Below are 15,154 nucleotides of genomic sequence, written 5' to 3' on the forward strand. Positions count from 1 at the left end.
CTGATCATCACCTGCAGCTACACAGGTTTTATTAAAGGTTTGACATTATCTATGAATTATTTGCTGAAGGTAATATTTGAATTAATTTGAATTCAGTGTCTTCCCACAAAATAGCTGCTGTCTCTGCAGGAACTATCCAGCAAAAGTGCTTCTTTACAAAATGTAGTTTTTATTTTCTGCTGAATTATATTGTCTTTTGATAGAACTGGTCAAAAATAATAAACTTGTACCAGTACTGCTCTGCCCTCTTGTGGACAGTCTGTGACACACAACCTCAATATTGTTAGGATAGCAGGGCAGGACGTGTTTACCAATCTAAAACTGAATAAAAGCCACCCCAATTAAGTAATGTTGCCAACACCTGATATCTATGTTTTTTTAAGGGCTATTACTTATAATATTTAAAGTTCTGTTGCTCTGGAATGTTTACATTTTCACGTTTTGAAAAATGTGGTGTTTCCATATTTTGCCTGTGTTAGTGCTTTTAAAAAAATAACAGCCAGGATGACTAAAATTGCTTACAAAAACACATGAACTTCACAACAGTTATATCCGTATCACCCACTATTATTGGAGTATAAAATGAACAATGTTACATTTTGAACATCTAGCATAATAATACATATGATACCTAGCTTCCCACTTGTTGCATAGCAACATGCATCATTTTTGTAGCAACAAAAATTAAAGGAAGCACAATATCTGTAGAACACCATAACTGTCTTTGTTGTCTTTATTAAATGTTACATATCTTAATTAAAAATGTCATATTTGAACACTCTAGTTGAATGTTTCAAGACACTTTATCACACTTCTAGCTATATAAACATTTGCATACAAAAACATTTTAATATCAGTTTACTTGTGTTGTAAAAAGCCCATTGAATTAAAATAATTGAATCATCCAAAACATGCAGTGTTAGTTGCAATATTACATGTTTGTTGATTATGGTTTTTTATGTAGACTTTACAAATATTCACATAAATGCTAAAATAAATGTCTGAATGGTAGTTACAGGTACAATTTCAACTTTATGATTTTATTTTGATCGTCTTTTAGTGAGAAAGAAACCGATGGACAAACAAATGGCTCCAGTTGCTGCCACAAGCAGCAGAGCAAATGTAGTGTTGAGTCCGGTTTCAGCTTCTTCAGCGGATAGCTCTAGACCCAGAAAGTTCACTGAATTGTCATTTTCTGGAGCATTTGTTGCTGAAAAAAATAAGTTTTAGGTAAAATTTAAACTATATTTTTTCACACGGTTATCAAAGACATATATTACCAAAATGTTTATAATCTTCTACAATTACCTTCAGGTTCAGGCTTCAGACAATCGTGAGGTCCTGATGCAGGGTCGGGAAACCCATTGCAGTTGATGATGGTGGAGAAGAAAGACACAGATTCCTTGGCCACTCGAGGCACATTGGGGTCAGAGCGATTGACATAGAAAAGTCCAAATCTCTCTGAGAAGCCAGTGGCCCACTCCAGGTTGTCCATGAGTGACCATGCTGTATAGCCTTGGACATCCACATTATCAAGCTGGTAAGCTGGAAGAACATAATTAATCTTTTTATGATAGAAATAATAATTATTTTTTATTTTGTCCATCATAGAAAACATAGTATGTTCAATTAATTTCTTTTAATACCTTTCAGCACTTGGTTAATATATTTTTCATAAAAGTAACTCCTGTGAGAATCTTTAAGATCTGTGGGCCCACGCTCTGAGACCCCATTCTCAGTGATGATAATCGTAGGATTTCCATACTCCTTCTTAATAAAGTTCAATATTCTGCGCAACCCAAATGGTGTCATCTTCAGCCAGCTAGAACCAGAATCTAGCCAGGTACGATCAACATAGGTCCCTGCACCCCTATGGATAGTCCAGAGTTCACGTGTTTATTTAAATTTTAAAACATATTCAATGCACGTTCTCAATTGCTATGTGTAAGTTCTTACTCACCTATCTGCATCATAATGCTGAAGATTTCCATACTCAACAGGGAATCCCAGGACAGTGGTGTAATGGTTGAATCCAAAATAATCATGGGTTCCCTTAATTCTCTTTATTTCCTCTGGGGTAAATTCAGGTAGCCTGGAGAATATAAAATTGACTTTAATTTAGGTGGAAAATTGGTTCTCTAAAGTTTTAGCTTCAATTTAAACCAAATGGGAAAAGGGAATCCCGTGGAACATACAACACAAACTAGCTTTTGGAAATCACAGGTTGCAGAAAATTAAAAAAGGTATGTGGTCAGATATACACTAGAGGTGTTAAAAAAATAATATATCTAGCAGAGCTGATAACAGTAGTTTTTCTTTGGTTTTTTTGTGGTACCGTGATTTAGTCAATCCGGCTGCAAGACTGCGTTCCCGAATGATTGTCTTCATCATTTCACTGTAGTCACCATTAAATATGGGATGGGCAAACCACCCAATGTAGAACTGCACAAAGATGCACAAATCATCAATGTCTCAAAACAGAAGAACAATAATATTTTGTGAAGAATGTGACAGGACTTGGTTTACCTGTATTATACGTCTTGCTGCGTCAATGTCCTCTTGCTTATAGGGGTTTCTGGGCTCAGACCAGTCAGAGTTGATGGTGATAGAGACTTTTCCATTCTGTCTAACCCGATATTTGTCATTGTAAAGGTGCCATGCTTCAGCATGAGCTTTGATAAGGTTATGAGCAACAATGTAGGGAAGAGTACCTGGACGGAAACTAATACCTGAAAAAACAATCTGGGTTAGATGCAGTTAGTCTTCCTGTCTTTGGCGTTTTTCTTACTCCTTACCACCACAAAATATTTTTTATTTTGTTAGGGCACACTGCAAGAAAACCATACCTGGGGCGGCTACTCCGTATCCATGTCCAATCATTGCTACGTTATATGGCTCATTAATGGTGATCCAAAGTTTCACTCTATCTCCAAGACGGCTGAACATAACATCAGCATAATCCCTGAATCTTTGGACAATAGTGTCATTCTCCCAACCTCCCACATTCTGCAGAGCTTGTGGAAGATCCCAGTGGTACAAAGTTATCTGAAAGAAAATAAATAAACACTTTTGAGTATTTGGATATATTTGTTGTAAACTCTATATCGGGGAGCAAAACAAGCTAAACTTACATGAGGCTGGATGTTTGCAGCAAGCAACGCATCCACCAGTCTGTCATAATAGCGAAATCCAACCTCATTGATGTGATTTGTTGTGCCATCAGGAAGTACCCGCGTCCAGGATATAGAGAAACGATAATGGTTAACCCCAAGTTGCTTCAATATAGCAATGTCTTCATCTATTTTATTGTAACTGTCACAAGCGATGTCCCCATTGTCACTGTCAAAGATTTTGAGTGGCGTGTGAGCAAATTTATCCCAGATGCTGAGACTTTTTCCATCAGCTCTCCATCCACCCTCAATCTAAAAATAGTAAAGGAAGAACAATAAACAAAGGGAACAAATTTATTTCAAGACAAATAAATTTGGGTTCTCTCATCTTACCTGGTAAGCTGCCGTGGCACTACTCCAAAGGAAATCCTGAGGAAACTCTCCATACAGCATCTTCTCATCTTCTGTTATGGGGAAACCATTGTCTTTCATGAGTTGGAAGTAAAAATGAGCTGACAGCTTGGGTGTTCTTGGTCTGTTTGGGTCAGTGAAGTCGACATGGTAGAACCCATAGCCAACTGTATAGCCATTTAACCACTCAAAGGAGTCCATGAGAGATGTTGCTGTGTAGCCTTTTAGCAATACTCCATCTAGTTCATAGGCTGTAATTATGAGAAACATAAATATAAATGAATGATCAAGACTAGAATCAAGTACAGTATGTCAGCTTCAAAATGTTATCCAAAGCATTTGAATATAAGGTACCTTTAAGAGCTTCATTGATGTAAGTCTTGTAAAAAAACACTCTGTCAATGTCATCCCAAGACGTTTTTGCTGTTGTAGCCCCACCATTATCAGTTATGTAAATTTCAGGGTCTCCATACTCTTCCATGATCCAATTCAGGAGTCTCCGTAGGCCCCATGATACAGCTCTCTGGTTTTTGATGGCTGTAGCTGGTGAACCACTATCTTGTTCTTCTGTGAAGTCCCAGTCATTTTGATAGGAATGTGGAGACAGCAGACCCGTGATATGGGTTACTAGCCTGGTGGTGTAGTGATTCACACAGAACATGTCAGCAGTTCCTTTGATCAAGTTCTTTTCCTCCTCTGTGAAAGATGGGAGTCTTGATTGTGAAAGACCTTGGAGTTCACTTTTGACCAAAACTTGGGCTTTCAGGGCCTCTGGATAGTCCCCATTCTTGAAAATCGGGTGGGCAAACCAACCCACGTGGAACTGCATTGCACGGTCAGCAGCAACAAGATCACGAGGAACATTGATGTCTTTAGGTTCAACCCAATCTGCTTTAAGGGCAATGGAAACCATACCTCTTTGAGAAGCGCGGTATTTGTCATCGTACGTGTGATATGCTGTAGCGTGAGCTTTGATTAAGTTATGTGCAACTTGGTATGGTGCTGTTCCTGGCTCCTTAATGTTTGGAGGGATTTGTCCAGTCCCATATCCTTGCCATGCCAGTCCTTGAGGGTCATTCATGGTCATCCAGAATTTTACTCTGTCACCAAAGGTGGCAAAGCAGAAGTCACAATAATCATTAAAAATGTCAACCATCTCCACATTCTGCCAGCCACCAATGTCTTGTAGAGCTTGCGGGAGGTCCCAGTGATAAATTGTGACCATTGGGGTGATTTTTCTGGCCAAGAGGCCATTAATAAGTCTGTTGTAATAATCAACACCCTTTTGGTTCATGGATTCACGTCTACCATTGGGAAAGACTCTAGACCATGACAAAGAAAATCTATATGACTTCACTTTCAAGGCTTGCAGCATGTAAAGGTCTTCATCAAGTCTATTGTAACTGTCACAGGCAACATCTCCAGTCACATCATCAGGAACACCACTACCTGGCGTCTGAGTGAATGTATCCCATACACTGGGTCCTTTCCCCTCCGCATTCCATCCACCCTCAATCTGGTAAGCTGAAGATGAGACGCCCCATAAGAAGTCTTGTGAGAAATTGCCATAGTGATACATTTGTCTGTCAAACTTTTTCTGTGGTGTAAATTTTTCCCAGACAGCCTTTGATGCTGATGGGACCTCTGAGGGTGGCAGTGGGGTGGAGCGGCGAGGTGGTGATATTTTCACACCTTCAAAATAATCTTGTTTGCGTGAAACAAAACCATTTTGCTCGATGATCTGAGCAAAAAAATATGCTGATTGTTTTGGTGTTCTTGGTCTGTATCCATCTACAAAATTAACCTGGTGAAGTCCAAATCTTTCACTGTACCCTTTATTTCCCTCAAATCCATCCATAAGTGATTGCACTGTGAATCGCTGCACATCCACTTTATCGATTTCAATAGCTGTAAAATGAAAACAGGAGACAACATATAAAATGTATGGTTGGTTTCTCTCAGCTAAACAGATGCCAAGTATTAAAGAAAAGATAGGCACAAACCTTTTAGGGCCTCACTGATGTAATCTCTCATGTACTCTATTCTGCTAGTGTCATTGAAGGTGTCATCCGTTGGCATGCCATTCCCAGTTATGTAAATGGGCACATTGTTATATGTTAGATATTTTGTTTTTATGTGGTTCAGAAGAGACCGTAGCCCTGTGGGCATGGAGTAGATCCAGTCTGATGCTGTAGCAGGCCATGAGGGGTCCACTTTAGCCTGGAAGTCTCCAACTCCTTCAGGACCAGGGGTGCACCCACCTACACTGCTGCTCACTAAACGGGAGGTATAATGATTCAGACCAAAAAAGTCAGAAGTTCCCTTGATCCTCGCCTTCTCTTCTTCAGTGAAAGCTGGAAGCACTGCTGGCGCAGATGAGGGACACTCGTTTCTTTTCTTTTCTATCTGTGTTTTGAGAACTTCAGGATAATCCCCATCTATGAAGATAGGATGGGCAAACCAGCCTAGCATAAACTCGAGGTAGCGCTCTGCAGCTGCCTTATCTTCAGGTTTGTTAGGATCAGGTGCCTCTGCCCAGTCAGAGTTTAGTGCAATGCCCACTTTCCCTCCCTGTGTCTTTCTGTAATTGTCATTGTAGACATGCCAGGCTTCAGCATGGGATTTCAGTATATTATGAGTGACCTGTAGAAATAAGAATTAAAAAGTGAAGGGTTATAGCCTACACAAAATTTAGACATGTTTAAAAGGTTTTGATGTGGTGATACCACTATGTTTACCTGATAAGAAGCAGTCACATAGTCTTTTATTCCAGGAGCATGCTCACCAGTCCCATGTCCAGCATGGCTCACCACCCAGGGACTACTGAATGTGTTCCAGCTCTTGACCCTGTTTCCATATCTATGGAAGCAGAAGGCTGCATAGTCCTTGTAAGCTGCAACAATGGAAGGGTTGGTCCATCCACCCTTGTCTTGGAGAGCCTGAGGCAGATCCCAATGGTAGATAGTGGCAACAGGCTGTATGCCAGATTCAATCAGAGCATTGATCAGATTGTCATAGTAGAGAGCTCCTTCTTCATTCAGGCTGTCTTTCTAACCTGAGGGGAATATACGGGCCCAGGAAATGGAGAACTGGTAGGTGTTGACTCCAAGACCTCGCAGGAGGTAGACATCTATATCAACTTTGTTATAACTGTCACAAGCAAGATCAGTGGTATGATTTGCAAAAGCTTGACCTTCATGACCAAAATGATCCCAAATAGTCTCTCCTTTTCCCCCTTCCAACCAACCACCTTCAACCTTGAAAGATTCTGATGACGTTGCCCATTGGAAACCCGGGGGAAATGTTTTAGTGAGGAGGTCTTTATCATCGCTGGCTTGGTCTCCAAATTTATGCAAGATGTTTTCATAACTCGTCCTGAATTCGTGCCTGCTGATTAAATATTTGGAAATAAGAAGTTTTGGGGAAAGGAATGGAAACTATTAAAATTATAAGGGAAAAGGTCAAACCATATAAATCTGTAAAAACATCTATTACCTGACTGGAGAATCCTGCATGTCCAACTCATCCAACACATTCTTCATGTCACATCCCATAATATTCAGACTGTTGGTCCATAAAACTGTCACAATACAGGTGAAATGAAAGGACAGAAATATTTTTGACATATGGCTTAATTATGGAGTCCTTCCTTCAAATGACCAATTTAAGAGTAATCTGTTCAAGTTTAGCAGTAAGGCTTTCACCTCAATGTTATCTAATCAGTTTTTGTTATTATCCTGCAACAATCATAGCTTAAGCCATAAATATTTACTGGCCTTGCTGTAAAGCTCCAAAGTTTTTCTCCACCATGCAAATAGTCTTCCTTGTGGAACTTGACTGACTGATAATAAAAGGCTGATTTTGCACTAGTTACTGTTATAAAATGACACTACTTAAAAGGTAAATTTTTGTTCTGTAAAAAACTACCACATTGCAGGTATTTAGAGTTTAACCATTAAGCTTGTTCCTTTCAAACATCACAGAAAGAATGTTATGAACACTCTTTATTTTCTACCTAATAATTGCTTAGGTTCAAGGGTAATAATTAAACACTCACCCTGTGTAAAATGTCCAACAGTAGTAATTTAATTAATGCTATTGATAATTTAGAAAGAAGCTATAAAATGTGTTGACCAGCGTGATACCTACCTTGTAATAAATCTCCAAGAAGCTGGTGTTCACTCGGGATACAGTCACGAACTGGCATCTTATATAGCAAGATTGGCAAATTTCCAGTAGATGTCTAGAACACAACATTGCAACATTGTATATTTATATTTATAAAGATAAAATGCAAACAAGAAAATCCACAATGGTCCTAAAAACATTAGAATGTTTGCAGTACCTGCAAGTTTCTCAACTCTTGTGCAAAACTCTTTGAGGAGGCACAGTTATATTCAAGGTTCACGGATAAGAAATCCACCTGTGCCAAACATACAATAACACATGAGAGTTGTCACACACCAATAATACAAAAAAAATCAAAATACCACACTAAGACTTGTTGTACTGGGGGTAGCAAATGGAAATGTGCTTGTTTTTCTTTGCTTTCTCTGAGGGGAAATAACCAAATTATGGCTGCCTTTTATGTTCTCCATGGGTTTAAGTCAGTTTAGGTTTTTGGTTTGTGACCAATGAATGGACTGCATTTAATACAGAAAACTTTTAACTTTTTTTGGCAACTATTAAGGTTTTTGTAAAGTCAAGGCTCAATACTCAAGCTACAAATTCTTAAAATAAAAAGTTAAAGGGTCCTCAGGGACCATTGTCCTACATGTTTCTTGCTACTGCACATATTACCTACATGTTTGGATGATTGTCAGGCTTTTGCAGAACTTGATGGCATGCTGTGAATGCTGTGCAGTCACTTGAATCAGATGTACTTGAATAGAGAAATACCTAAAGCATCCAGCACAGTGGTGCCTGAGAAGCAGGCTTGGAAACCACCGGCACAAGCAGGTGAAGAGCATCCTAAACCAACTCATAATTCTCCACCATTCATCAGGCAGATAAGAGGCACACAAGTTAAGTTAGGATCCCAAAGAGACTTTTGACTGTCAGACACAGGACACATAAATACACTGGCTGAATATATATTATTATTCTAACATTTTCTAATGATATTTATTAATTAAATCTACTTATTCCATAAATTTTAGTTCTTTGACAATTAGTGCCAACTAACTTTCATTGTACTGTTTTGTGCACACAATGGCAGTCAATAAATCTTAGCTATATTATGTTCTATATATTGCAAAAAGGAGTAATATTGTCATTGTTTGAGATTAAGTTTCGTTTTAGGGCAGTGGGACCTGATGTGCACTGTAAATACAGAAGAAGCTTACATTTGTGAAAGCTTTAAGATTGGAAAGTTGATCCACATGTTTTGCATTCAGCCCAAATGATAGACGTCTCCCTGTATAGAAAAAATGACAGGAAGAAAACCTATTAACACTTCATGTAATATATTTAATCTTTCTAGCTGATGATTGCAGAAATTCAGGTTTTGGAAAGACTGCTTAGGAGATATCTTGATGCAACTCACATGGACTGATTACTGAGATAACGTGGAAAAACATTCTGTGTTATCAGCTAAGTAGTAAAGTAATATCACTGCGGCCAATATCAGCTGACTGTGAAACAATTTTCTTGATAAGTTAAATCTTAGTCATAGTAAAAACAAAAAATTTACAAATTTAACATGGCTGGAAATTACAATTCAGTCTAGAAAACATTATATAAATATGTACAAACAAAGAATATTAATCAAGACAGGAAAGGACTGGAGTTCATATACCTTCGTATGGAAAGTTTTGATGATAAAACTCATGAATCTTCTTGTTGAGCTGAAGGATATTTTGGAGAGGAGTGGGACCATCTACAGCTGGTCCTTCACGCAAAATCTCATCCAGGTCACTAAATGTCACCCATGAGTTTGCCAATTGGCCAAATTCTCTCAAAGCAAACTCAGCATACTGCTGAAACTTGTCTAGCAGCTGCTGACTTTCCCAGCCTCCATACCTGGACCTCAAAGAGTCTGGAACTGTTGATCCATGAAGAATGACGAGAGGCTGCAAGCCCTGCTCCTGCAAGTTCTTCAGCAGGGTCTTGTAACACCTTGCTACAGCCTGTTGAGGCTTGCTGGTCAGGCCCGTAGGAAGAAGTTTTGCCCATGACAGTGGCACTTTGAAGTGGGTCACTCCTTTGGTCTGGAGGTACTTGAAATACTGCTTGGAAGCTGCTGGTATGGGATGACTGCAGTCAAAGACATTTTCCTCACTGCTGGAGGTTCTGTGATCCTTCTCAGTCAGAGGGCCAGCAAGAAGCACAAAATTGTCTTCTCCATTCACCTGACTGCTCCAATCACCAGTCACACATAAAAAATACAGACACACAACCCACAGCAGCCTGTTCATTGTGACTCGTGAAAACCAGTCTGAATGTCAACTGATCGCAAAGCTATTTAGACAACATTTTGCTCTCATATCATTGTTGCACAATTAGGGTTTGATAAGTGTTTTATTGCAGTTTTATGATATACTCAGACTCTGGACTCATCCAATTGATAACATCCTAATGTTGTTTGAGGAGCCTAAAATGTGCTGCTGCTAGATGCTTATTAAAATGTTAACTTAGGGTTACTGCAGTGTGACCACTGGACTAGTTTTACGTTTTCAGTTTGAAATATAGCCACTGGTAGCATTTGCTAATAGCTATTTAAACAATGAAATTGTTGTTAATAAGAAACAGCTTCAGTTTAGTTGATGCATGGCTTCCACCTTAAGTCATGAACTTCTTGGGTTGTCTCTGTGCCAATGCTCCAAACATTCCGTTATCCCTTTTAGCTGCATTTGGAAGATAACCAGAACCCTTGTGTAGCAGGAGTGTACATTTTTAAGACAATCACTGTCTAAATACTATCTAAAGATAGTCCAGGAACACAGATAAAACATTAAGCCACAATCAGGGACCTAAAAGTTAAGACAACTCTGTCAAGGGACTAGCTAATAATTCTTGATGCTTTACAGCAGATGACAGTCATCTAAACTAGTTGTGTTTGCTGCCATCTGCTGGATTTACATCTTACAATCCTTCAATTTGAAATTATTCTTAACTAGGTAATTGAAATTGAACTTAGTTGGGGGTTTTTGTATTAAAAATGACAGATTGAAACAGTGGGATTTGTTTTTTCAATACTATTAGCTTATGAGCTGTTCATAAAGAAAGCATGAGGAGCAGGGGGAGACAAACTGATATGGAGCAGTAAAAAAAGAAAACCACACAAAGTCAGACATTATCTCAAAATAAATGAAAAAAGTAATATAGTTGCAGGGAAACAGATTGTGTACAAAATCAAAACAGCAACAGTGTGGTTCGTTGCAATAAGTTTATTGAACAGAAGCTTCATAGGACAAGTAGCAGAAATCAGATATTAGTTGGCTTTTATGTTGTGCTTTCTTCCAGTTTGTCTCACAAAAATTAGATAAATGGTTCTTGATGTTACAATAAGTTAGTATGACAGTGACTTGGTCAGTGTTTTTTATATGGTGGTAAAAAAATTTCACAAGTCACAAAATATGCAAAAACATTCTACCGATATAATAGGCAGAACTAATCTAGAGTTTTGCACACAGTTGACATGGGTTTCACCAGTAATTTACTTCAGTTAGCTTAAATTTAGTTCACACAAGAAAATCATCATAAAGAGGCACAAAAATAGTTTAAATACCACAAATAGTGCAAATGGAAAAAACTGGGTCCCCTCATCTTGACCTCCCAGTAAGCAATAAGTTCTCCTCTGCACCTTTGGTTGTATAGATAAATTATATTATTTTAAATATAGAACAGCGACAACATACAGTGTTCAAAAACTCCAAATTCTCTGTTGAAAATTGTGGTTTTGCAAAATTCAGCCCTTTAAATTTAAATATGGAAATCATACATATCTGCATTAAAGATGGAAGTCAAGCTGCAATCAGAATCTCTCTTCCTCCCTCAATTAACTCTACAATTTTCTACTGGAAACAATCCAACAGCCACACAAATTGTTCCAGCAAGTGCTACAATCAGCAAAGCAAATGTTGTGTTAAGTCCGGTCGCGGCATCTTCAGAGGAGAGGCTCATACCCAGGAAGTTCACGTTGTTGATTCCAGGAATTGCCTCTTTTGTTACTGCAGGGAGAAAAATAGACACTTTATTAATAATAAATCACAGTAATGTGAACCTAAATTTTGTATTATTAACAATGCATTTTGAAAATCTTAAAACAGATTATTTGATAAGCTTGCTTGTGATAGTAAAGTTGCATACTTATACTGCTGGGTATAATTTGAACAGTGAAGTTGATCTCAGTTCAAGGTAGATATGTCCAACTAAGTATTCTGACAAGACAATTTTTGATCTGACCTGAAATCAGAGCATCTCAATCATTTACTTTCCAAACACTGAATCTGTTTACCTTCAGGCTTAGGGGTTAGCAATTGTAGGGTTAGGGTTCCAACACTCATGAGGTCCAGATGCTGGGTCAGGAAACCCGTTGCAGCTGATGATGGAGGAATAATAGGACACAGAGGCTTTGGGGGTTCGAGGCAGATCAGGGTCTGTGCGATTCACATAGAAAAGTCCAAATCTCTCTGTATAGCCAACACCCCATTCCAGGTTGTCCAGCAGAGACCAAGCAGTGTAGCCAATAATATTGACGTCGTCAAGCAAATAAGCTGCAGAAAACAGAAAATTCATTTGCACACAAGTTGGTCCTACATCTTAACTTATGTAAGTTTCTAGGTTGAATATACTCCATATGCCATGAAGTTGTTTTAATACCTTTCAGCACTTGGTTGATGTACTGTTCATAATAGTATTTCCTGTGAACGTCATTGAGATCAACTGGCCCATTTTCAGAGACACCGTTCTCAGTGATGATAATTGGAGGATTTCTGTACTCTTCCTTGATGAATTTCAGCAATCTTCGGAGACCAAATGGTGTCATCCTCAGCCAGACAGAACCGGTTTCCAACCAGGTCCGATCACTAATAACCACCACACCCCTGTGACAAGTGAATAATTATGTAATTTAGAGTTTAAGTTAAAAACATGGACACTTTTTCAAGAATATTTAGGAAAAATGTGATAAGAATATATAGTGATGATTTCCACATGAAGTTGATTTGAAATTGCTTTGTGACAAAGCTAATGGCCTTACCTGTCTGCCTCAAAGTGTTGAAAAGATCCAAAATCTACAGGGAATGCCAAGACACTGCAGTAATGGTTTAATCCAAAGTAATCATAAGTGCCATTAATTCGCTTAATTTCCTCAGGAGTAAACTCAGGAAGCCTTAAGAAGAAAAATTCAAGAAGAAATTATAGGAGAGAAAACATCAGTGGATGTAGTCAGTATAAAACAAACTTAAGAAGACCCTTCATAAGTATTCATCTATCACAAACCGTGCAAAGAATTTTAATATACAACAAAAGATCGTACCTGGATTTTGTCAATCCACCTGCAAGACTTTGCTTTAGAACAGATTTCTTCACCAGTGGGCTGTAGTCACCATTAAAAATGGGATGGACCCACCAGCCAAGATAAAACTGTGGACAGAATTTGACACACAGCAATCGTCAACTACAACTCCGCTTAAAATATTGTAGTTGTTTTGTGTTATATAATCATAATATATACCTCAACCACATTCCGTGCAGCTTCATAGTCCTCTTGCTTGTAGGGGTTTCTGGGTTCTGCCCAGTCTGAGTTTACAGTGATGGAGACCAGTCCTCCCTGTGAGGCTCTGTATTTGTCATTGTAGACATGCCAGGCCTCTGCATGGGATCTGATTATGTTGTGGCCTACAATGTATGGAAGAGTATCTGGTCTGTCGTTCAAACCTGGAAAATATAAAATTAAATATGGTGATGCAGAGTTTATCATGCAAGTATAATTAAATATACATGTTTGAAAATGCAGCCTATTTTCTTCCTTAGAAGTACGAAATTGAGTAAAGGCAAAAAGCCTGACATCTACCATGCTTAGCATAAAGTATAATTCCAGTTAAAAATACCTTACATACCTGGGGCATGTGCACCTTGGACATGGCCTAATACAGTTATTATGAAGGGCTCATTGAAAGTGATCCAAAGTTTCACTTTGGGACCAAGATTCTGAAAGAGGAAATCTGCATATTCCTTGAATCTTTCAATGATTGTCTCATTTTCCCAACCTCCAACATCCTGCAGAGCTTGTGGGAGATCCCAGTGGTACAAAGTGACCTAATCCAAGAGAAAAACAGTTGGTAAAAGAGGTAAAACACTTTTTCTTAATTATTATTTTTGATAAATACTTACTTGAGGCTGAATGTTTGCGGCAATAAGGGAATCCAGCAGTTTCTGATAGTAATTTAGACCAGCCTGATTGACATATTTGGTAGTACCGTCAGGCAGGACCCTTGGCCAGGATATGGAGAAGCGATAGTGAGACACCTTGACTTTCTTCAACGCAGCAATGTCATCTTCCATCTTATTGTAACTGTTACAAGCCACATCCCCAGTGTCATGCTCAGATATTTTTCCAGGGGTGTGTGTAAACTTGTCCCAGATACTGAGACCTTTTCCATCTTCTCTCCATGCCCCTTCAATCTGGAAAGAGAAAATCTCAGATTTTCAGTGTCTACGGTTTCATCCTTTGGGGATTACACATATAGTGAATCAGTAAATAGAGCTGACCTCTGTTTTAGCTGATAATATATGCTGTATACCACTTTCAAATCTAAATTTAGACTTAATTTAGAATTTGTTTTAGGTAAATAATAATCCCAATTTAACAGCAAGAAAGTTTGACGTTGTATCTGCTCTTAATATTCTTATTCACTGATAGCCCAAAGCAAGAATGCTTGAGCATAATACTGGAATTGTGTAATTTCAGTATTATGCTAATTTGTGAGTCAAATTAGTATTGTTATGGGCTAGTCAAAACCAGTGATTAGAAATCGGTGATGAGAATCCTATCAACTATTATAAACTGTTTATTCTCAAAAAAAAAAAAAAAATGCAACAATGAGGAAACACCTTGCTGAAACCAGTTGAATACAAACTTCCATTTTGGGGATTTAACTTTATCTCAACATTGATTTGACAATAAGTGATAAAGATATTTTAATATTTGTCATGTAAGCTTTTTTACCTGGTATGATGCTGTTGCACTACTCCAAATGAAATCCTTTTTGAATTCTCCATATATCATCTTTTCATCTTCTGGTAATGGAAAACCATTGTCCCTCATAACATTGTAGTAGAAATGAGCCGAAAACTTGGGTGTTCTGGGTCGGTTTGGGTTATTGAAGTCTACGTGGTGCAGACCAAACCCAAAGAGGTAGCCAAAAACGAACTGAAAAGAATCCATGAGATATGTTGCATAGCCTTTCACCTTGACTCCATCAAGTTCATAGGCTGTTAAGATAGACATAAGAAAATAAACAGAAATTAGTTGTGAATGAGCAAGACATTGTAATTTACAACAAACATTTTTGATAATTATTACTGTACCTTTAAGAGCCTCATCAATATAGGTTTTGTAAAGGAAGACTCTGTCAATTTCATCATAAGCCCATTCCCTGGGAGTGGCAACTGAATTTTCAGTAATG

At 38.2% G+C, this 15,154-nt stretch overlaps 2 protein-coding genes across 2 annotated transcripts in view; both read right to left on the bottom strand.

Annotated features, from left to right (window-relative positions):
- Positions 1–25: 25 nt before the first annotated feature.
- On the bottom strand, positions 26–9,937 carry LOC103152094 (lactase-phlorizin hydrolase). Its single transcript, XM_016660847.1, is given in 17 exon segments — positions 26–1,210; positions 1,309–1,545; positions 1,647–1,870; positions 1,961–2,092; positions 2,336–2,442; positions 2,527–2,729; positions 2,847–3,045; positions 3,132–3,422; positions 3,504–3,772; positions 3,876–5,429; positions 5,525–6,164; positions 6,260–6,958; positions 7,022–7,101; positions 7,671–7,764; positions 7,867–7,944; positions 8,867–8,937; positions 9,319–9,937. Coding segments are annotated over 17 exon segments (5,667 nt in total). The 3' UTR covers positions 26–1,040.
- Positions 9,938–11,537: 1,600 nt separating this feature from the next.
- The window catches only part of LOC103152106 (lactase-phlorizin hydrolase-like), a 5,288-nt gene continuing 1,671 nt past the window's right edge, over positions 11,538–15,154 (bottom strand). Inside the window, exons 4-13 of the mRNA XM_016660848.1 lie at positions 15,057–15,150; positions 14,695–14,960; positions 13,860–14,150; positions 13,586–13,784; positions 13,201–13,403; positions 13,003–13,109; positions 12,724–12,855; positions 12,345–12,568; positions 11,980–12,238; positions 11,538–11,692 (exon numbers count right to left, since the gene is read on the bottom strand). Coding sequence (XP_016516334.1) covers positions 11,988–12,238; positions 12,345–12,568; positions 12,724–12,855; positions 13,003–13,109; positions 13,201–13,403; positions 13,586–13,784; positions 13,860–14,150; positions 14,695–14,960; positions 15,057–15,150 — 1,767 coding nt within the window. The 3' untranslated portion in view covers positions 11,538–11,692; positions 11,980–11,987. The remainder of the gene's footprint in view (positions 11,693–11,979; positions 12,239–12,344; positions 12,569–12,723; positions 12,856–13,002; positions 13,110–13,200; positions 13,404–13,585; positions 13,785–13,859; positions 14,151–14,694; positions 14,961–15,056; positions 15,151–15,154) is intronic.

This window comes from Poecilia formosa, unplaced genomic scaffold, assembly GCF_000485575.1.
Source record: "Poecilia formosa unplaced genomic scaffold, Poecilia_formosa-5.1.2 Scaffold300, whole genome shotgun sequence".
Classification (NCBI taxonomy): Eukaryota; Metazoa; Chordata; class Actinopteri; order Cyprinodontiformes; family Poeciliidae; genus Poecilia; species Poecilia formosa.